Here is a 23,121-nt window from a genome sequence, read left to right on the forward strand (position 1 = left end):
TAGTTGATGTTTATATTGTTCACTTCAGAGTTTTATTTACGGTTTTCATTGTATTGATTTTCCATTTAGTATCGCAATCACCTGAAATACAATACTCTTCTAGAGTTGGAGTTTTCATGAAACGAAGAAAGCTATCTCAGATTTCAATGTGGTTACGGTTCTCACAGCTTATTTTATATATCCCCGACGCTTCATTTTTCCATCTTGTCTTGTCTGGAACGTATGTTGAAGTGTATTGCCGTTCTGGTGGTTGGGGAAAGTGCTTGTTTTGGATTTATTCTACGTCAAAGGTTCCAGTTTTAACTTTTATTTCTGACAGCACAGGAGACAACTCAGAGAAGAGAGGTGCTCTAAATGAAATAATTATCCGATATCGTCTATGGTAGTGTTTGCGATATCGATAGTATTCAATATGTAGTATGTATTATTGAAATCACAGAACTTATCCTGTGCTGTGTTGAAATATAATAATTAGTTCTGTGATCGAAGTATATCGATACTTTTTCATAACTTCAAGATCTGTCATATGTCATTACACATAAGCTTTGTTTCTATAACGGGAAAACTGATCTACGCCGTAATTGATACGTTATGGTGCTCGTTTGCATCGAATAACTGTAAAATTAGATGCTAGATGTTCGTTCGTATTCAGCACCTTTTTTGAGATCAGATTTAAGTTGCTATTTCTCCTCCATCAAAAACGAGGGAGCAGAGTTAGCAGCTATTTTAATAGAAAAAAGACATGTAAACAATGTGCTTCATTTTCTAAGAAATATTGAATGACAAAATGCAGAGGCCAAAGTTATGGGTGCTGCGATAATTTTTGTCACATAGGAATACCTCAAATATTAGAGATTTATCGCTTGGTATAAATAGGATATTGATCTCATTATTTTTTCAGTAGTTTCCAGTTTAAAGTATGTCTGTGGTTTGTATTATTTCGAAAATAGAACTTTGAATCTTTATATCACTTTTATTAACTCTAATTTGTATTTATACACCTAATGGAACCTAATGGGTTTTTTGCATTCTTTAATCGAATTAGGTAGCTTGTTGAAAAGTTTACATCCATTGTAATAAATACCTTTCTGGTATAGACTTATCAAATGCTTTGCTGGAACTAATAACTGTTAGGAGTTTCGTAGATGTAATTAATTTTCTTTGATTCAAAAAAAATCCTATTATTGAAAACACTGTGAACTTCATAGATGCAGATTGATGTCATTGTTAAAATGTTAAAACTCTGAAGTTTGCAAATGCTACTCGACATGAATCAGTTGATTTTAAATTTGCCAAAATACGAAAAGCTCTTTTTTGTAAGACAAACACTCTAGAAGCGTGTGAAGTCCCCAAATGCATATTGCCATATTTCAAGTTGGAATGAAAGCACCCGAACTATAGGTGCCTGAGTATATCTTCACTACATTGTTGAGAGGATACACGCAATGCATAACATATTCTCGTCAATTTCAACAATAGTATGTCTATATGGTCATTCCATTTCAGATTACTCCCAATAAAAAGACCGAACAGTTTACTGTGTCGTGTACAATTAATTACGGTATTATTTGAAGTGATATGATTTAGAAGTTGACTGTTCGAATGACTAGTTTCAAACATTATTATATTCTATTGTCAACATTTAGGCATAACCGTTATGTTTGTTAATCCGCTACTTCGGATTGTTTTATGGCATTTGCAATTTTACCTGTGACAAACAGAAGATTAGTATCATTCGCGTAAGTTACCAAATTAGTTACTTGTTCTTTCATGGATTCCAGTAAATAGTTTACATAAATTGAAAACAAGGTGGGTCCCAAAATTGAGCCATGAGGGACGCCAATATCTATGGGCCTCAATTCTGAAACATATGAGGCAAACCACTTAAGTGCAATACCTCTGATACCTAATCTTTCTAATTTATATAGGAGGATGTCATGAGGTACACAATCAAACGCCTTAGAAAAATCTATAAACAGCCCTAGCGCTGTGAGTTTTTTGTCGAGTGCTTTTGAGAATTCATTAATGAACTCGCATAAGGCAGTGTCAGTGCTTCTATTTTTTGACAATCGGACAATCTATTAATAAAATTTAAGAAGTTCAATAATCTGTCGTTGACAATTGCTTCAAAAACCTTCCCAATATTTGAACATAGAGTTATTGATATATTATTATTTATATTTTCTTCATCACCCTGTTTATGCAAAGGAATAACATGCGCAATTTTGAATTTTGAAGAAAATATGCCTTGTTGATTCGACATATTTATTAAGTATTGTAACAAATTAATAAATTAACTGTCTTAAACAAATTTATATACAACAATATTTCTCTAATCACAAACTAATTTATCCACAACACTTAGCAACTAACGCTTAATTTATTTGCACTATTTGAATTTCTTGTTTAGACGCTCGATTCACTTTCTGAACTGCCCTCTTGGGTCGGGAAGCCGGGCTTAGTCGGTTTGGTGTTAGAGTTCTCTCTCTATATGATAATGGCTTTTGCTTCCATTGAGGTGCATTGAGCTATAGGTGATAGAGTTTTACCGGCGATTCCCGACTGCATTCTTTCGCGGTGATGTCATGTGTTTGTTCGATGAGTCGGCCGGCATATCGGTCAGGGGCGGCTTCAGATTCGTTACAGTATCTTAGAGGTGTAAGTATTGTTTCACAAGTTTGCTCAAGTAAGGCATTTGAGATCTCGTCACATCCTGAGGACTTCGAATTTTTCATATTTGCAACAAACACTTTTATTCGTGTTTCACAGAAAATATAGTTGATATTTTGATATTCGAAAAAAAAAAGGTTCACGACTATAATTTACTGCAAGAAATCTCAATGTATCAATACTAAAACTGCCCACAAATTCCCATTGAACTAAATTAACTCCTATAATACTGAAAAAAAAACTCTCATTTAAAATAGAACGATCTTTGTGAATAATCGTTTTCAATTTTTCCAACAAATGCACCAATCAATTGAATTGAAACCAATAAATTGTTAAGTGAATAAATTATTGAGAAATGATAATTTGAAACAGTAAAAAGTAAAATGGCATTCCACAGCATTCCTACTGAAATCTCATATTACGAGAATGAGACAAATTGGATTGCACCACACTTATGGACTATCCTGTAGAATGTTGTTGAACCCATCTGAAGAAAAATGGAGAGTCAAAATGGAGATTTCAATTTCTGAAGATTTTTTATTAGAAATTTTCTCCTAAATATCGCAAACCGTTTGAAACATTTGCATCAACTGATGAAAAAATCGCGCTCCCCGTAATACTCCCATGCAAACAGAATATACCCGTACAGGCACCTGTCAATAATTCTGTATCATATCTTATCAACTTTTATATAAATATGTGAACAAGACCCGTCCACCTGGCAAAGATAGGTGATGTATTGATAAATTACTATCAATCAGAACGCGTCGTGTGTTGTTGGAGTGAAAGTTGTCGAAAAAAATCGTTCTCTTGTGCTTTACATCATGTCGGGGTACGAGGATTATCCACCCTACGAGAACACTACTTGGCATATCATACCTCCCGATTACATTCATCTGGAAGAGGAATATAGATACCCGTAAGCATTCGTTTTACACTTCTCTTGAAATATTTTCCGACGGTAAAAATGGAACAGTACGATATATCAAATAGTTTTGTCTTGTCTTGCATTGTGCAGCAACCTTTGAAAAACTCTCAATTCACACATAAAAAATGAAGTATCCAAACACAATTCATACTTCATTTATATAATTTAAACCTCTGGTGTGAAATTACTCTTATGAAAACACTTTTTTAGGCACTAGATCGTACTGCCTTTCGACGGGCGTACGCTGACAAAGTTAGCACCAGTAACAGCCTTAGTAGATTCGCTATGACTTAGCGAATCTACTAAGTTTGATGTTTCAATTCATAATTGTTATGTTAAAGACACTTTGTTTCCCTGGTTGCTACTTGTAATTATTACATAAGAGCAGAGTCTATAACAGTCGGTTTGGAATCGAACCTCTGTCGTTCTTAATATACCTATCTCATTTCACATTTTTTTTATGTCTATAAATTTTACGTATGAAATGGAACAAACCGAGGGCTACCATTCTGGGATGACCTTAGTTATCAAAAATATCGAAAATGATTTAGAATTTGATGTATGTGTATGATAAGAACACACACACCCTCAGATATATCCCTGATAAAGGGTCTTTCAACAGGCACTTCCGAACTTTGACAATTGATAACGACTGTCTTGTACTGCCAAATCACCATGGATTGATATAGCATTCTGAATACCGAAATCTGCCGGAAACATTGCCACTGTCTGTGAGAGTGTGCCGGAGAATCCGAGGCAGTTGATCTCGCGTCGCTCGGCCTTTCGCAGACCACAACTTGGCGAATTTTGCGTCGTTACTTGGACCTGCACCCGTACAAGATTCAACTGATCCAGGAACTGAGGGTAAACGACCGTGTGTTCGCTGATTGGGTTCTGGAGCAATTGACAACTGACCCTAATTTTCATCGAAAACTCATATTCATCGATCAGGCCCATTTCTGGATGAATAGGTACGCGAACAAACAATATTATCGAATTTGAGACAACACCAATCTACATGAGATCCAAGAGTGTCCAATACATCCCAAAAAAAGTCACTGTTTGGTATGGATTTTGGGCTGGCGGCATCATCGGTCCATATTTCTTAGAGAAGGATGATGGCCATCGCTCATTGAAAGACCTTATATATCCTAACACTACAAGTGTTGTATTACCCAAAAGATGGGATAATAGAAATGAAAAAGTCGGGTATTCACTAAATAAGCTGTGAGGTTTGGAACAAAAAATGTTGGTCAAAATAAGAGTGTCATAATAAGTCGTTTCAAAGAACACGTTTCATGTATTCGTCACTCGTACACCGGATTTTAAACTTATAATAATTGATACCATTACATGACAATATGCCTTTAGAAACCTTTGAAAGTCTAGAAATTGAAAAATGTACAATGAGATGAAACAGTTTAGTTTACTATCTTAGGTATTAATTACACGCAGCATTGCGATAATAATTAGGAATATAAGAATTGGTACTGAAAGAAATCATTTAATGATACTCATTACCGTACACTGTAGTTCATTTGAATTTATTTGAAAAGCTTTAATCAAGTATCAAGAAAATAGTTCATTATCTTTTAATGATTGTATTGAAAACACATTTCCACATCAGCACAAAAATATTCCCTTTCAACATGCGTTTGGCCAACCAAGTCAGCATCATCAGGAGATGACTCAAGCAAAATTCTACGTCTTTGATAATATTTTATATGCATCTCGAGGAGTCATTATCTTTCATAATGAGGGACATTAAATTAATTCCTACATGATGAACAATATACCTTTTCAGGGCTCATGTTGACAAACTCTGATACAATGATGGAGGTATTACCTGTTCTGAAAACTATACAATTAGCTTTGGCTGTATTCAAAAAAAGTTAATTTTGAATAAAATATGTTGAGGATGTAGAAACAACACTAATATATTACTTTCCAAATTCATATAGCAGTCAAGAGATGAAACGAGATTGGAATCATCAGCATAACTGACACGTTTGGTACTGGTGTTTTACAAAAATTTAGAAAAATCGTTCATATAGATAATAAACAAAGGACCTAGCACACTTCCTTGTGGAGCACCTTCATGAATTTCAGCTACGTCAGAGTTAAAAAAACTTGCTTGATGTGTAATACAAACTTTTTGTTATCTGTTGTTATCTTTTGATATCTAAGGCTTGATGAGACCATTTTTGTATTAAAACAGAATGGTCTACCCAGATCCAGAAAAACACCACAAGCACTAGAGTCTGGTTCTAGTAAAGAATGAATTTCCTCTATGAAATCGAACAGTGCTGTTTCTGAAATTTTTTCTATAGTCTTTGAGCTTAGTAACTTGAAATCACATCATATCACATCAAAATTGCGTTTGCAAATGCTAACACAAAACAAAAACTTCGCGATAAATATGCAATCAAATGTCATTTATAATAGTAATTGCAAGAATTGTCCAAAATGTTATGTAGAACAAACGGGACGTTACCTGAAAAACAGGTTTTCTGAACATGAAAGAGACACAAAAAAGTTGAATATTGGCAATCCAACAGCTCTCGTCGAACACACAAGAGAAAACAATCATAGTTTCGACTTAGCAAACACTAATATTTTAAATATGTTCAACCTTCATTAGGTGAACGACAAAACAACAAAAAATACTAGAAGAGACATAGAAGGACTGAACAGTGCTTACTTCAATTCATTAAATCGGATTCTTTTACAGTTTAGGACCACCATCCTGTGTACTTTATTTTTCTACCGTTCATAATTTTGAAAAATGATAAACAAAAACTTCTAATTCTAATCAGTTGTATACTTTGATAACGTTTTCATTTTGAATGTGTCTGTGGTTGTATGAGTTTCATGTAGTTAGTCCTTATTTCCGTTTATTTTCGTACCTATGTTGTCTGTTATACATATTTTTAACGTTTTTTAACATATATAAACCAATGTTTAGTAAGTACACTTGTTTGTTTATTTTACAAAATATGAGATTAGCAAAAACTAAAACAATTTGCAAGATGTATTGCATTGCATACTGTTTCCATTTGAATTTCGTTATAGAGCCCTGATGATGGATTTAATAAAGCGGAAATGTTGGCAGAAACTAAATTGTTCATATACGAAAACAAATTTGATCCCCTTCCCAACTAATAAAAAAAAGTAGGTATTTGAACCACCAAACCTCGCAAAATTTGAATTTCTTATCTATCAATTCATTTTTTGTCATTTTCTACCCCTATTTGTGACACGAACAAACAAATTGTAGACTCTCTTTTGCGTACCTCCTGGTGGAAACCAACAAACCAATTCTCCCAAAGACCGTCGCTATTTAGCGACCAGGGAAACACCTGTATGTACCGAAGAATCTTCAGGTAAACCGTCCAGACTGCTTGTCGCCGGTCAAGACCACCCGGGATCTCGTAGTAGAAATTGTAGTAAACCGCTCCATTGATGAAATTGCTTCGGCGTTTAACTCTTGCATCGCATTCCCTCCCACACTCTCAACAAAACACTCGAATGGCCGAGCCGCAGTAGAGGATATTTGGTCACTTAAAGGATTTCACTAATGCTGTTTGTTGAACGTGTTTTCATTAAAATATTCGGGACTTTTCGACGCCACAATGGTTGTCAACGAGGCTTAAGACTTGTTCCTTGAAATCGTCTACTCTGGATATTGGTTTGAGATTTACGATCAATTGAAATGAAGCGAAGGTCTAGTCGCAACCTGATGTTTATTATCAAATTGAAGATTGTTTCAGATATCCTTTCACACCAGCCCAAAAAGGAATTTATCGTTGGGATGAATTTGAAATTCTTTAATATTTATGTTTCATTTATGAGTCACTGTTTCATTATGAAACTTGTCGCTAAAAAATAATTTGTATAGACTAACAACTAAACTTAGAGTTATTTTTTCTGAAAATTGCTGTATTACTATACTCACAAACTGACTTGATAGTAATATTAATTTATTTATACATGTGATGGAATTGGCCAATACTTGATGAAAATCCATAATTATTTTTTCATACAATTCATACAATTAATTAAAACCTAAACTAAGTTCAAACCACAGTTTAGTATAGACGATTTATATCTATTGTACTGAAATTCCATAATAGTAGACAGTAAATTCTCATCTGATGAAATATATAAAATGACTAGTTGTTGCCCGCATAGAATTTGGTTTATCACATTGAGTTTCGTGACAGACGATTTTAAAGAAATAGTTACAATATTTTCTATCAACCCAAAACATCACGTGTCCAACATCAAAACTAACGAAATTCAGTACAATCTTTAAACCCTTATTTTCCCCCTTGGGGGTGGAAATTCCTGATTCCCTTTCTTGATGCTTATTTACGCTATACAAAGAACCTACCTGCACATTTCAAGATTCTAGGTTCAGTAGCTTCGGCTGTACGTTGATATAAGAGTGTTAGTCAATCAATAGGTAACAACTTATACAATATTGAATAGCATCAGCAAAAAAAAACTGAAAGGATTATGAAATACATTGGTAATCCTACTCCAATTACTAGTATAAATGCGTAAAGTTTGTTAGGATGGATGAATGTAATGTATGTAGGCTTTTTCCTTTTTCACGACTCAACAGCTCAACGGATTCAAATGTGAATTGGTATATGGATAGATCATGACCTGGATTAACACTTAGGGTAATTTCCCACACCGGTATATTAAAGTACTACTACTGAACCTAGAATCTTAACATATGCAGGTAGGTTCTTTGTATAGCGTAAATAAGTATCAAGAAAGGAATCAGGAATTTCCACACCCAAGGAGGGAAAATAGGGGTTCAGAGATTGTATTGAATTTCGTCAGTTATAAAGTTGGAAACTTGAAGTTTTGGGTTAATGAAAATACATTGCAACTATTTGTTTGAAATAGTGTGTCACGAAACTTAATGTGACAAACCAAATTCTATGCAGGCGAAGCCGCAGGCAACAGTTAGTAATTTATATTTTTACTTTAAAAATACATTAACTAAATAAATATGCCAATTGCACTAAGTAGGTAATGAATAGCTTCGGAAATCGAATTGTTACCTATAAAAAAAAATTCGCAAAACTAACACAACCGTCAACGACGTCTGCCCTCACGTGTCTGCCCGCGTTATTCGGGTCACGTTCCCGGCGATGGCACTTCATTACTCAGACCGTCCCCCTACCCCCGCGCATCGTTCGCTGTCGTCTTACAGTAGACGCGACGCGTAATGGCTTAGTGCGTTGCGTCAAGTTAATTTTATCGTATGATTTTCAACCGATTCGTCCTAATTACTTAGTGTGAAAGACAAAGTTAATTTATATTGAATATCTGAAACGACAATTGACAGATATTCTATAATGTGCATTGTTAAATAAAGTATCCAATTTAATTGTATTTATAGCTCAGTATTTTGCATATAGTGGCTATCACATAAGAGGTAGATATATGCTATCGCGGACTTTTATTTAGAACTATTCAAGATAAACAATCTTACGGTACATCATATTCATGTAACTCAAACGGTATAGACAGCGCACGCCAAGATATATAGCGCTCAGGGAGCAAGCATTTTTTCGACTCACTTAGTACTTATCGTTATGGGAAAGAAAGTTTTTGGCTTTCTACTACTCCATCTTGATACAAAAAAAGGGATGAGGGAATCTTCCAAAGAAAGGAAGGAAGTAATCAATTTGAAAATAAGTAGCTCTATACATGGATGTATAGATCATGCAAAGAAGTAACTTTCAGACACCAACCGAAAGAAAGTCCTCCTGAAACAGCTACTTTCATCAAATTGATTACTTCCTTCCTTTCTTTGGAAGATTCCCTCATCCCTTTTTTTTGTATCAAGATGGAGTAGTAGAAAGCCAAAAACTTTCTTTCCCAAAAATTAATCACTCCTAAAAATATAACCCCTTCAATTCAAATAAGATTCCTCTTGGCTGGGATTAAATCAAATAGGTGAATGAATGTCATTACGATGTCATCGATGACATAAGCAGATCAAGCTTATTCCGTGACATTAAAAAACCGTAATTCATGAATGAATTGTGTGTATTTTCTATAATGTTACCCAATTTGGTACTGAAGAGCCTTGGGGCAAGTGTGTTAAGGCGAAACATCGGTGTATACCAGTGAGGGTGACAGTGTTCCATGTAAGTGCAATTTATTACCATTCATTCAAAGTAGAACTCATGAGATATGATATTTAATTTTTATTCCACAACGAATATTTGAAATAAAAACTGAGTAGAGATCTGTATCATTCAGTGTTCATATAGAAGTATTTGTTTTGAAAGAATTTTTTTCTTTCGTGTAATTCAATGTTTATATGAAAGTAGCTGTTTCAGGAGGACTTTCTTTCAGTTTGTGTCTGAAAGTTACTTCTTTGCATGATCTACACATCCATGTATAGAGTTACTTATTTTCAAATTGGATTACTTCCTTCCTTTCTTTGGAATATTCCCTCATCCCTTTTTTTTGTATCAAGATGGAGTAGTAGAAAGCCAAAACTTTCTTTCCCAAAAATTAATCACCCCTTAAAATATAACGCCTTCAATTCAAACTTATCGTTATATTATGACTAAAATTACACAAAACCTTCGTAAATTGTAACCTATATGTTATTCTGACGCATAAGTTATATTTGTGTAAAGTTTCATCTAAATCCGTTTAGTCGTTTAGAGCCACAAATATACATACATACTATGTTAGTCTTGCTTTGAAGCGGGAAATTTTAGATCTACTTACTATTTATCAAAATTATTTTTAATTTAATGAAAACTTTCATTAATATAGGGAAGGGCTAATAATGAGAAACCCGTTGAATCCTTTGTTACTTGATTTTTTTATGGATAACCTTGAAAATGGAAATCATAATAATCAGTTAATCAACAGTCTGTTAGTCTGTTTACTGGTGCAGATAGGTAGTTGGGTGAGTTTCTCGAATTTGTAAATTCCATTCACCCATCAATTGAATTCACCACTGAATTGGTGATGGATAATTCAACAAATTTTCCAAACTTGCCTATTCCTAACATCAGTAACAAATTGCTGTAACAACGGTCACAAGATAGATAGTATCAACTCCATTCTTTTCACTATATCCAGTTACTTCACATTCACAATATCTCAAAAATAATATTAATATCATCAAACTGAAAATTATAATATAGTGTCAAATTGGTATCATAATTTTAATCACTATTTTTTAATACTCTGAGAATTTACATGATTTCAAATGAAATACGAAATATTTGTTGCTCATGTGTATTTATATTTCAATCGTTTCAAATATTGAGTCAATAACAACTCTTGAAAATGTTTGCCTCCAGGAGCATTAATTCCAAACGCATTTCGCGAACACCGTAGCTTCCTCGATAGAACTTATATTAGCAAAACTCTTCTAGAAAAGATGTTTATAAAAATTGTTCAATTATCATCATGGATAATATATCAAAACATTTAAATTATATTACTTGAGACATCAAATTGGAATAACCATCGATTACGTGAGGAAAGTCATCCCTATTGTACTTAAGAAATGAAAACCTTCGCTTAGCAATCATTCCTTTGCATTGTCTGCACTGCCTAATCTCCCTAAGCACCACAGATAATGTTATTATTTTAATCTTACTATACACTCGAAAGGAGATTGTTCGTGTTTGGAATTAAATAAATACCTAAGTACCTGTTAACATTTTGGCAAAAGTAGAAAAACCCACTTTATTCTAGACAGATGGCAACTTGGCAATAAAGACGAAAGACAAAATTTAAGAACGTTTACTGTTTATCACCTGGACGGTGACATCTCATAACTACCTGTTACATTTCGAGCTTTTGCGGCATAAAGTCTAATAGATTTTTTTTTATTCTACACGTTCCCTTACACGTACCTAATTCGGGTTATAAGTTTGAATACCGAAATTTTGAAAATAGATAGTTTAATATTTAATTTAGAATGTATGCCTAATTGCTAGTTCAAAAGAGTGGGTATTCTAGTCTCGAATGACGATATTTTTGTATTTCATCAGTTCGGACTTCCATTGTCTAATATAATATAAATTGATTTGAAATCCCTGAAAAAAATTAAAAAAGATTAACCAAAAATAACAATTTTATTAAACAAAAAACTGAAATTACAAAGAAATAATGTACAAGCAACAATCAAAAAAATAATCAATTGAAATATTAATGAAAGCTGAAAAATAAAAAATAAAAATATTACTAACAAAAAAAATTAAAAATTAAAAGATTCCAAACCAAGTTACGTCACGACGTTTCGATTGTTAGTATCCACAATCGTCTTCAGTTATCACCCGAAGACTAACAATCGAAACGTGGTGACGTAACTTCTGTTTTAATTTTTCTTTTTTTTTTTTGTTAATAATATTTTTATTTTTAATTTTTCATCTTTTATTTATATTTCAATTTTTTATTTTTTTGATTGTTGCTTTTATGTTATTTCTTTGTAATTTCAGTTTTTGTTTAATAAAATTGTTATTTTCGGTTATCTTTTCAATTTTTTTCAGGGATTTCCAATCAGTTTATATTATAGTAGACAATGGAAGTCCGAAGTGATGAAATACACTACGAAACAATGTCAACCATCTTCAAACAGACGATGATGTTCTTAGAATGTGTCGATGTTCTTTATCGAAAATTGAAAAGAATGATAGATAATTTTTGGGAAAGAAAGTGTTTGGCTTTCTACTACTCCATCTTGATACAAAAAAAGGATGAGGAAATCTTCCAAAGAAAGGAAGGAAGTAACAAATTTGAAAATAAGTAACTCTATACGGATGTGTAGATCATGCAAAGAAGTAACTTTCAGACACAAACTGAAAGAAAATCCTCCTGAAACAGCTACTTTCTTTGGAAGATTCCCTCATCCTTTTTTTGTATCAAGATGGAGTAGTAGCAAGCCAAAAACTTTCATTCCCAAAAATTAATCACTCCTAAAAATATAACCCCTTCAATTCAAATGATAGATAACTTATTATAAACAATTTTTGATCCTTTGTATCACTTCCGATAGTTTCACATTCTAAGCACAAATCTATTTTTTGATAAAAACCAATTACTTAACGTTAAATTACGTTCGATTGGCGTTGAACACTATTCAGATTTCAATAGTAGTATTCAAAAAGTTCATCTACGCACGGATTGGGCTTCAGTTCACTTGCCATAAAAAGAGAAGTCTTCCTTATTAGGAATGAACTGAACACTTACGACAGTGTTTCTCAAACTTTTCGAATTCACGGCTCCCTTATGTTTTTTGAAGGTTATTGCGGCGCCCCGAACGTAGTAAAGACTACACTAGATATTTAATTAATAAAAGTAGGTAGGTGGCTGTCTGAACGGATTGCATTTTGCAATTACCGATATTATCAGAGGATTTTTACTAATAGGTACCGACGTATTACCTTTACTCTCAGTTATCTATGTTGTAAAACGTTGTACCTTGAGACTCATCCGTAGCCCACGGCGCCCCAGTAAAGGTTCTACGGCTCCCCAGGGCACCGCGGCGCAAACTTTGAGAAACACTGACTTACGACAATAACTGTAGCTCCTTACTTTTACCCAGTCCAATTGGACTAAACAGTGTAATACAGCAGCGTTGAATAAAATTGAATATTCGAAGTAGTTTCAGTCTACCCTAATCACTTTTGCTTGTAAAAAGTTTCAGCTTACATATCCTTTGATATTTTATTTCTCGCAATTTCAACATATTAAAATCAGTTCCACAGAAATGAAACATTGAATATTACCTTAGAAATACAGTGCATTTCTTTAATGTCCCCCCCTTCCATTTTTTGAACGCGTCAACTCAAAAAATTAAAATTTGGGATAATAAAATTAATGCATGAATACTTTATTTTGAAGTGAAATTGACAGATGAAACTTTCAAAATGATGACTGGGCGCCATCTGGGAAAAAATCAAATGGAAAGGGGGTCTTGTGATACATCTTTTTGGAGCTCCTGACAAATGCTTCACAACCTTAGAATATATTGTCAATATCTTCAACTACTACAAAATGACGAAACTTTTAATAATTGCCTGAATATATTGACATTTAACTACATAATATGAGGTGATAAGCTTGAAATCAGTTCAGAAGATGCTCGAAATGATTGCCTTGAACTTCTTGACATTTATATAGCCTATCCGATATTTCACGCCGAAAATTTTCGAACCCAATAACGTCAATATCTCTACAAATATTTATTATTCTCTGTCGTTCATCCAATATTGAAGCAGGTTCAATTTCGTACACTTTTTGCTTCGAATAGCCCCATAAAAAAGTCCAAAGGTGTCAAATCTGGCGAGCGGACTGGCCATTCTGTAGAACCTTGACGGCCAATCTAACGACCGGGAAAAATAGTATCCAAATAGTTTCTTACTTGTCTGGAGTAATGTGGGCGTGCTCCATCTTGTTGCAATGCAATATCCATATCGAATTCATTAGGATTCGCTTCGACGATTTCAGTGATGAGAGGGTCAACAGTAGTTTCCAGCATATTCAAATACAGTTCCCCTGTTAAATTTTTATCAATAAATAGAGGACTTACAATATGGTTTCCCAATATTCCTGCCCAAACGTTAATTTTTTGTGGATATTGGTTATGTGTTTCCCGGAAAACGTGAGGGTTGGTGTCACTCCAATAATGGGAATTTTATCTGTACTGTCAATATTGTCGTTTAAAAAAATGTACATTCATCACTGAAACAAATATTGTGGAGATAGGTAGGATGCCTTGCAATAGTTTCCATCAGAATTCTGTTCTTCGATCAGGGTCATCTTCAGTTAATTGGTGTACCATTTTAATTTTCTATGGATGATACATATTCCTCTTCAAAAGTCTCCACACAGTAGAAGGAGACCCCTCACAAACATTCGCGACGGAATAAGTAGACTGTTCAGGATTTACTACCATCTCACCAATTGTTTGCACTTGCTGTTCTTCCAGAATGGACGGATGACCTGGAATCTTTTTGTTATGTACACCACCGGTACTTGTGAATTTGGATACAAGTTTTCTCAAATATTTTCTACATTAGATAGGAAGATTCGGAAAACGTTCATTGAAAATCCTTTCGGTCTCGTGAAAGTTACGCGTCGCACCGTAAATAAAAACCGCTTCAATTTTTTCTTCCAATGGACGAGAATTGACATTTTAGAGATTGTTGACGTGGTACCTTTCTACTAGTAAAACCGAAAACTAAATGAGAATATTCTAACTGAACAATGATGTTCATTGTCGTACTGACACTTTTTGACGTTTTTATAAACAAAAAATAACTCAACAAACCTTATCGGGTTGTTGAAATTGCCATATGTCAGATAAAAAGGAATATTTCTAGAAATATCGATATTAATGTGTTTGTCTTCAGGAAATTATTAAATGTTTCGCCATTTTGTAGTGACTGAAGATATTGACTTCATATTCTAGGGTTGTGAAGTATTCGTCAGGAGCTTCAAAATGATGGATCACAAGGCCCCCTTTTCTATTTATTTTTTTCTCAGATTGTGTCCAGTCGCCATCTCAGAAGTTTCACCTGTCAATTTCACTTCAAAATAAAGTATTTATGCATTCATTTCATTATCCCAAATTTCAATCATTTGAGTTGACCCGTTCAAAAAATAAAAGGGGGGGACATTATGAAATGCACTGTATGTATGAGATACGACCAGTGAAAGGATAATTATTATTTAACAATACTATATTTATTAATGACAAAGAAAATCATAACTTAATTTCTGCAATCTCATAGTGTAATAAGAAGTAATGTATAGAGTGGACTAAATTGGATACTTTTAAAGGGAAACTCCTGTTTTTCAACTAGATAGATGGAAACTTTGACTGTGTCTGAGAATTTTATGACGAATGCAATGGTCAAAACTGCGCATATCAATATCTATCACCGTTTCTGTAACGTTGCTGTAACTTTTTTCCTGTCAAGAATTTCTTGTTTCTGTGACATTTCCAAAGCACTTTTTTTACGTAGAATTCAATGATGTAAAAAACTTTTTTCAAATGAGATATTAGTTATCGATGGAAAATTATTTTTTTAATGAGACACCCTGTATATCCCTGTACATTTCAATAGAGCTTGAAATTATCTTTCGAAAAATGTAGCACACTAGATGTATCGCTAGAGTCATCTTTGAAATACAGAGCTTTTAGGTTATTTCATAAAGACTTTGAAACTTTAATCAAGTAGGCTTTGGACGACGCAGCGATAAAACAAAAAGAAATTGTTCAGTAGTAGCTGTCAAATGTTGAGAAAGCTTTTCACAGTATTAATTCAAACGCATAGTTACAATAAAACTTATAACAATTTATACTATATTCACTACTAAAAAATTAATTTTCAACAATAATAATAATGATGATCAAGAAGAAACATTGAAATAAATTTCTTCCTACATACAAGCGAAACCTTTCCTGAACTTTTTTTGCCGAATTAATGAGTTCAATAAGAGTGAGAGAAGCAAAAACTTTGCATCACTGCTGCTTCCAATTCGTTACTAGAATTGGTCGACAATTTAAAAATAAGATATTTTAATCTTCTTCAGAGGTAAAAGTCCATAGGCGTTAGGTTCGGTGATCTGGCCAGTTGAAGGTTGAGTCCTTGGTTGACTATCCACTTATCACCAAAATTTGTAGCCGAAAATTGGTGACAATTGCAGTGTTGTGAAGCGAAGCCCCGTCTTGTTGAAAATATATTTTTCTGAGCTCCATTGGCGGCAATTCATCAACAAGGGGTTGTCTTCTCTCTGGATATCTCTCGTGATACAAATTGCTGCTTCTGCATTTTCCCGGTTTGCATAAAACAAACTATCATACTTCTCTCTCATACTTCTTTGCGAATGTGTTTGAAAATTGAACAAAAACCACTAATTGAAGAGCCTCTTCACTTTTTAAACCAAATTTTAACAGCTACCAGTAAAGATTTGCATTCTGTTTTATCGCCGCATCGTCCAAAGCCTACTGTATCAAAGTATCTATAGACTCCGTCTGTATACTCTCTTTCTCTGTAGACTCCCTTTTAACTGAGAAGGGGTTTCGCTTATAAGTTTGAATAATATCGCAAAATAATAATATTTTGCTTGGTGGAATATTTTATATCATGTTATATTTTGAATGACGTATCAAACGTGGTATGTTGCCATTCAAAAAATTGAGGGGGGAGTTTGGGGTGCACAGAGGAGGGAGTAAAATAGTGTTCCACATGTGCTTCGGAAATTTTTGATATTTCTATGTGTATCAGAAATATTCATAGAGCTGGGAAGTTTTCACTGTAAAATTTTGTACATATTTTTTTCAACTACAATTTTCTTAAATATATGTGAATTAATAATTCATCATAATTCCTCAATTCATCAAAGAGACGTAAATCTCTCGGCTCTGAAAAATTGGTATGTATTAAACCGAAATTTCAATCATCATTAAAAATATCGATTTGAGTTTGTGACAATGGTAATTCTGTAACTTACATAATTTGTTGTGTTCATAAAAATACAAATACAAGTTTCAAATTACTCACTTACTTGTTCACATTCCATTTCAAATCGAGATAAGATATTGAAGAGACGTTTCATCAATGAATTTATAATAGGTATTCTTTGTAGAATAAAGCCCACTTTGAAATCAAATTGATAAGAAAGAAAATTAAATTTGTTTTTAAAAGGACAGGTAAAAAATCATTTTCATAGAACTGAATGCAATGAATTTCATTTTATTTAGACCGACTTTTGAAGTCCAGATTAATAATTCTGTCTATAAAATCCAGTTTGAAATCATAATCATAACCTAGTCACCTAGTCTTCAAACTGTCCACAAAAAAACAATGTTTCAAGGAAATATCAATTTTTGCAGGAAAACGGCAAAAAAATGGAAAAATCGAAGACAGGAAGAAGAAACTGAAAATAAAACATTTTTGAAATAAATATTCCACGGTATCAACATTGAATCATACAAAAATCACCTTTTGGTCTCAATTTGTACATTAAAGAGCATATATGTACAGAGTTATCCGATTAGACCAGTAGTTTCCTTTGTTACTGCATCATCAGTGAAATTATCAAAAAAAAAAATCAGTATCATCATGAACCATGGTAAAATCGAACCAAAATTCAGTCTACGGAATTCATATGACTTGATAAATAAAATAAAGAACATAAATAACCAGATAACGCAGAATTAATATCCTTCGATGTGCAGAATTTATTTCCCAGCACACCTCCTGATTATACTATTACTTCAGTTATAGAATTATCAGATAAAAATCGAGTGAACTCAGTTATTAATAAAGAAATCATTCAAATCATCTAAAGGAACAATTCGTCTACGTTACATCAGACAATTAGATATTTTTCATAGGGATATTAACAAAATTCATGAAAATATTAAATTCACTATTGAAGTAGAAGCAGACAATTCAAACTCAATACATTTTTTGAACTTGAAAATTAGTAGAATGAACAACGAACATGATTTTTCAATTTTTCTCAAACCTTCCCATACGAATATTACTATTCATTACGATTCGTATCAAGACAAAATAGCATCTTCTAATAGCACGCATGATTCATAAATTAGTCAATGTTCCTCTTTCAATAGATAATTTCAATAAAGAACTCAATATAATTAAGCACATTGCAGAAAACAACGGATTGAAAGCTGAATTAATAGACGAAATACTTTCCAAAAAAGTCTACGCAAAAGCGATTCGGGACGTTTTCCCTATTGTTAAGTTAGATAATCAAAATCGAAATAGAGCTTTAACATATTTTGGACAAACAATAGAAAAAGTGGATTTATTTTTGAATGAACAAGATATTGAAATTGCATATAGAACAGGTAATACGTTGGGAAAGTTGATTCAAAATGATGAAGACAAAACATCAAAATTCGGGAAAGTTTTGGAACTTGCCCTAAGGTGTATTTGGGTCAAACCGGCAGAACATTTAGAAATCGCATCCAGGAACATCATATGAGCTATGTAAATAAGAAAACAAGTTCAACATATTCAAATCATTTTTCAGAAGAAGAACATATCTTCAACGGAGAATTCGAAATTTTACACATAGAAAATGAAGGTTTGAAGGTAAATAATTTAAAAGCTATGGAAATTATCAACCTGAAAAATTCAAACATTTTACTGAATGATCAACTGGATTTGAGTAGATCATCATTATTGAACTTGATTTCTTAGAAGTCGATGTTAGGTATCCTAGTCTTCGTAGATATATTATTACTGATGTAGAAGTGCTATAATATGCTCTAGGTAATCATAATTGAGGATGTACCTTTGGTATATAAAAGTTGAGTAGATGCTCTAGGTAATTTTGATCAGGTAAGTACCTGAATAGGTATACGTGGGGTATATAAAAATTAGAGTAAAGAATACATTTTTATTAAGTATGTTATTCAGTTCGAAAAAGCGGAATATGTCTTGATATTTTTGAAAATTGAGTTTGTGAAGATCAAGTAGTAAAGTATAGTTTATGGAATATATGAAACTAAGAGTGCTGATATAAAATTTCACTAACAAGAAATCTTTCTATTGTCACTGGCACTTCATTCTTTTTTTGAAGACAAATAAGATTCAAAAACCAGCGAGAGTACAAAAACACTTTCCGTGCTAAAACACTTGATAGGTACACATTGTAAATTCATTCATTTTTTCTTAGGCTAACATTGCCTACATCAAATAATATTTATTCTTCATCTTCAAATTATTATATATTTTTTTAAATTATTCATTGAAACTATCATTAATTGGGATGAAATATTTTTAAATGTTATAAAACTGGAAAACCTTTCGCATATTCTTGATATTTCACACTACAGTTCCGTCCAACGATAAGATTTCAAATCCATTGACCATCTTTGATTTTTCTGGTGGCAGGGCGGTGCGATATTCGTCAAAAAGGTGTAAACTATTCTAATAGGTATTGTATACTACTATACAATTATTTACTATCCGAATTCTAACGTAGAATTGCACAAAAGGGTCCCATTGACAAACTTCCGGTTTACCTGCTCTCAAAAAATGACTTTAGTGCTCATTCAGGAACCATTCAAAATGTGGTAATTTCATGGTGTTAGTTATTTAGGGAATACATCCCATTTCCGATATCTTTTATATCGCATCAAGTATGGTTCTGTTTAACAAAGATCGATAACTGACAATAACTTTTTCGGTTTTCTATTCCGTTGAATGAAATGGTGGAGGGGCGATGGCAGATATTAAATGATGATAATCACTTTCGGTGATTTCTTTACTTGATTTTTTCCATTATGTGTTCTCTATTTCAAGAGGTTATTTTTGGGTCCATTTTTGGCAAAAAATTCACATGCACATATGAACTGAAAATCTTAGCCTTTTAACTTTAATACAGGCTGCCAATGATTTAAGACAAACAACTTTTTTCTGATGACTTACGCTTGATCCTACATATTTTTGTGAAACGTAGTACACTTTTTCTATAGACAAAAAAAGTTTCAACTGTATAACATAATTTTCATCTTTGCTCAAAGTAAAAATCATTTGTCAAATTCTCATGTCATTCTAAGCAAATCTGGTCTTTTGATTTTTTCGGGTATTATTAGGGATTGAAAAGGTATCCAATTAGGTAACAAGTATATTTTGTTTCTTAATAATAAACCTAGTCTAGTTGCACCGTATTGAAATCATTGAAGTTAACAATATTATGATAAAGTATATGGTTCATTATATAAATTCTGAATTTGCAGATATGCATTACATGTGTGCTTGATGATGGTAACGCATTTGAAGCCAGGCAATAATGCGGAGAGCGCTTTGCAAGCGACAATACTTATACCGGATGCAAAAAAATTCTCGATTGATCATACAAAGTACTATTAGTACTTTCTAAGGCGCCACATTTCAAACAGATAACAAAAATTTCAAGTAATTATAACTGCACCAATTTCGAATTTCAACACTCAAATCGCGATCAGTCCCTGATCTGAGCATTGATGACACGACAGCGTAGCATGACTTCAAATTCAATTTTATGACTCTTCAGCCAATCATGAAATTCGGTGGACTAGTTCACAGCCGGTTCATTTCATGTATTGGTTTTTTGGCCTTTGAGGGTGCCGCCAACTTTAAGTGTGCATAATATCGTATACTTCGACTATACCAGTTTTGAATTCAGTCGAGGAAGATCTTGAACTGAGTTAACGGATAATTTTAACAATTCAAATATATCACATATTTTTGTTTGAAAATTCTTCATACCACATCCTTTCTTCTACAACTTCCAAATTCCGGTTCTTACTCTTTAAAATTCATTTATTTATTATTATAATACATGAAACAGGCTAAGGCCCAATAAAAGAGCAGGTAACTATTTCTAGATTAATGTACGCAGAGACCATCATGATGAGAGTTCCAATTCAAGGATTTATCCACAATTGTTCAAAAGAATTTTACTTAATGTGACATATCTATTTCATATATTTCAAATAATACTTTTCCTGTTATGAAATTTCATTGTCACTGATGTTGAGGTGTTCAAGAACTAAGCGATTGCCTACACATCAAGAAGATAATTCATTGATAATGCTACTACTTTTGGCTACCACGTCATCCAAAGTGTGTCCAGTCAAGCCCATGCCCAAGGGGGGGTAAACTCCCAAGAGAAGACCTAGTGATGTACGAGGACCTGGTGGAACTAGACGAGAGACACAAGGCAAATTCCAACTAAGGAAATTGTTGTGGCAGGGCAAAAGCCCATCAAACCGACCTTCTTGTGCCATTGAGGCTATCGGAGAGTGCAACAGGCAATTATATCCCAACATATAAATGTTGGGATATAATTGCCTGTTGTACTCTCCTGTTGGTTTTTTGGTTTGGTATTTCTTGGAATGATTTACATTTCAAATATTTCCCAAAATCGGATATATCTTGCCAGGGGTGTATTTTAGGTATCTATAGGACATTCTTCATGAATTTCATATCTTTTTTTTCGTAGTATCCAAAAATAATAGAATAGTGTATGGTTTCCATTTGGAAAAATCTTGTTTCATCACTTTTCTGGATGTTATGTTTTGGGTGGCATTTCGACCACCCTGTGAATTATTTTCGAAAATTCGATAGACCTGTTCATGACTTGATGTTTAAGATGTGATTATGTGAAATTTCATATTTTCAACTGTTACTATTTATGAGTTATGATTTTTTCGGAGTGGTGCTGTAACTGTTGAATTTTGCAGAAAAAAATTGATATCTTGAAAAGTAACAAATTTGGGTATAGGCATTGTCATACAAAGTGGACTTACAATGTGCTGAGAAATTCAAAAATGTAAAATACAGGGTGTTCCATTTGAAATAAGAAAGTTGCCCCCAACTTCCGGTATAATGGAAAGAGACCGGAAGTTGAAAATATTTTAGTTGAGAAGGCCCACTAAACCATAAAATTTCAAGTTTTTATTTTGAATCGTTCTCCATATATTCCTAACGAACGCTCGTCGTGAAAGACCCTTTATATAAACATTTGGTACACACAAAACATGCAGTGATGTTTTTATTTACATTTGAATGAGTTTGAACTGGAGTAAACAGACTGAACATCTTCAGAGTCAGACACTTTGAATACTATATATCAATCTGTTTAAAAATCTTTTAAAATCTGTTTTTCCGTTAATCAGCTGTCGCCCCCATACGAACGACAAATCTCAGAAGTTGAGAAACTTGTGCGAGCTAAGGACTAACGAGGTCTTACATTTTAACGTGTGATTCCTAGCACGGGTTGGACGATAGAAAATGAAAATCGATCGTCCGGCCCTACGGTTCGAACCACTGGATACTATATATCAATGATGCAACTTATCGTCATAAATATTATTCAAAATATATGTTGGAATAGCCTTGGCGAAAAAAGCATAATTGACTCAGTAAGTTATAATACAACCAAATAAATTTTCAGTAGAGATGACATATCTTTAAAATTAATTAGATATGGAGAACCTTCATTCAGTTTGGTGCCATTCAGAAGTTCCATGAGATGACAGGACGTTGAACACGTGTTACACAATTTCCATGTGAAAGTAGTTGTTTCGAAAGAGTTTTTTCTTTCGCTTTATATCTAAAAAAATCCCATGCATGATGTACAGTAGTTTATTGTGGACTCAATTGGTTTCTTTCTTCCTTTGGAATTTTTCTACAGTTTTTTGTATGAAAATGGAGAAATGAAAGCCAAAAGGTTTTTTCCCGAAAACTAATCCCTCCTAGAAATATACCCTTTTCGATGTATTTACTTGAATAAGCAATAAAAACATGATACAAATGTTATCTTTCGATTTTAAACATTTTTGATTGACTAAATTTTGATAAAACGACTTCGCTAACTTTTTGATGGATAATGATGAGTATTATATACAAGTAATGGGTAGTTACGTTATTTTATATATCACGTATATTCTTTGCAGCGCACACCAAATAATGTCTACTATAGGAAAATGT

General features: G+C 33.2%; 1 protein-coding gene across 1 annotated transcript in view; it reads left to right on the forward strand.

Moving 5' to 3' along the window:
• Positions 1–3,378: 3,378 nt before the first annotated feature.
• LOC111510266 (uncharacterized) overlaps positions 3,379–23,121 on the forward strand; it is a 47,145-nt gene continuing 27,402 nt past the window's right edge. Inside the window, exon 1 of the mRNA XM_074181410.1 lies at positions 3,379–3,589. Coding sequence (XP_074037511.1) covers positions 3,495–3,589 — 95 coding nt within the window. The 5' untranslated portion in view covers positions 3,379–3,494. The remainder of the gene's footprint in view (positions 3,590–23,121) is intronic.

The sequence above is a fragment of the Leptinotarsa decemlineata genome, unplaced genomic scaffold (assembly GCF_025532065.1).
Source record: "Leptinotarsa decemlineata unplaced genomic scaffold, Ldec_3_MD MMD2_tig00026314_RagTag_RagTag, whole genome shotgun sequence".
NCBI classification, from domain to species: Eukaryota; Metazoa; Arthropoda; class Insecta; order Coleoptera; family Chrysomelidae; genus Leptinotarsa; species Leptinotarsa decemlineata.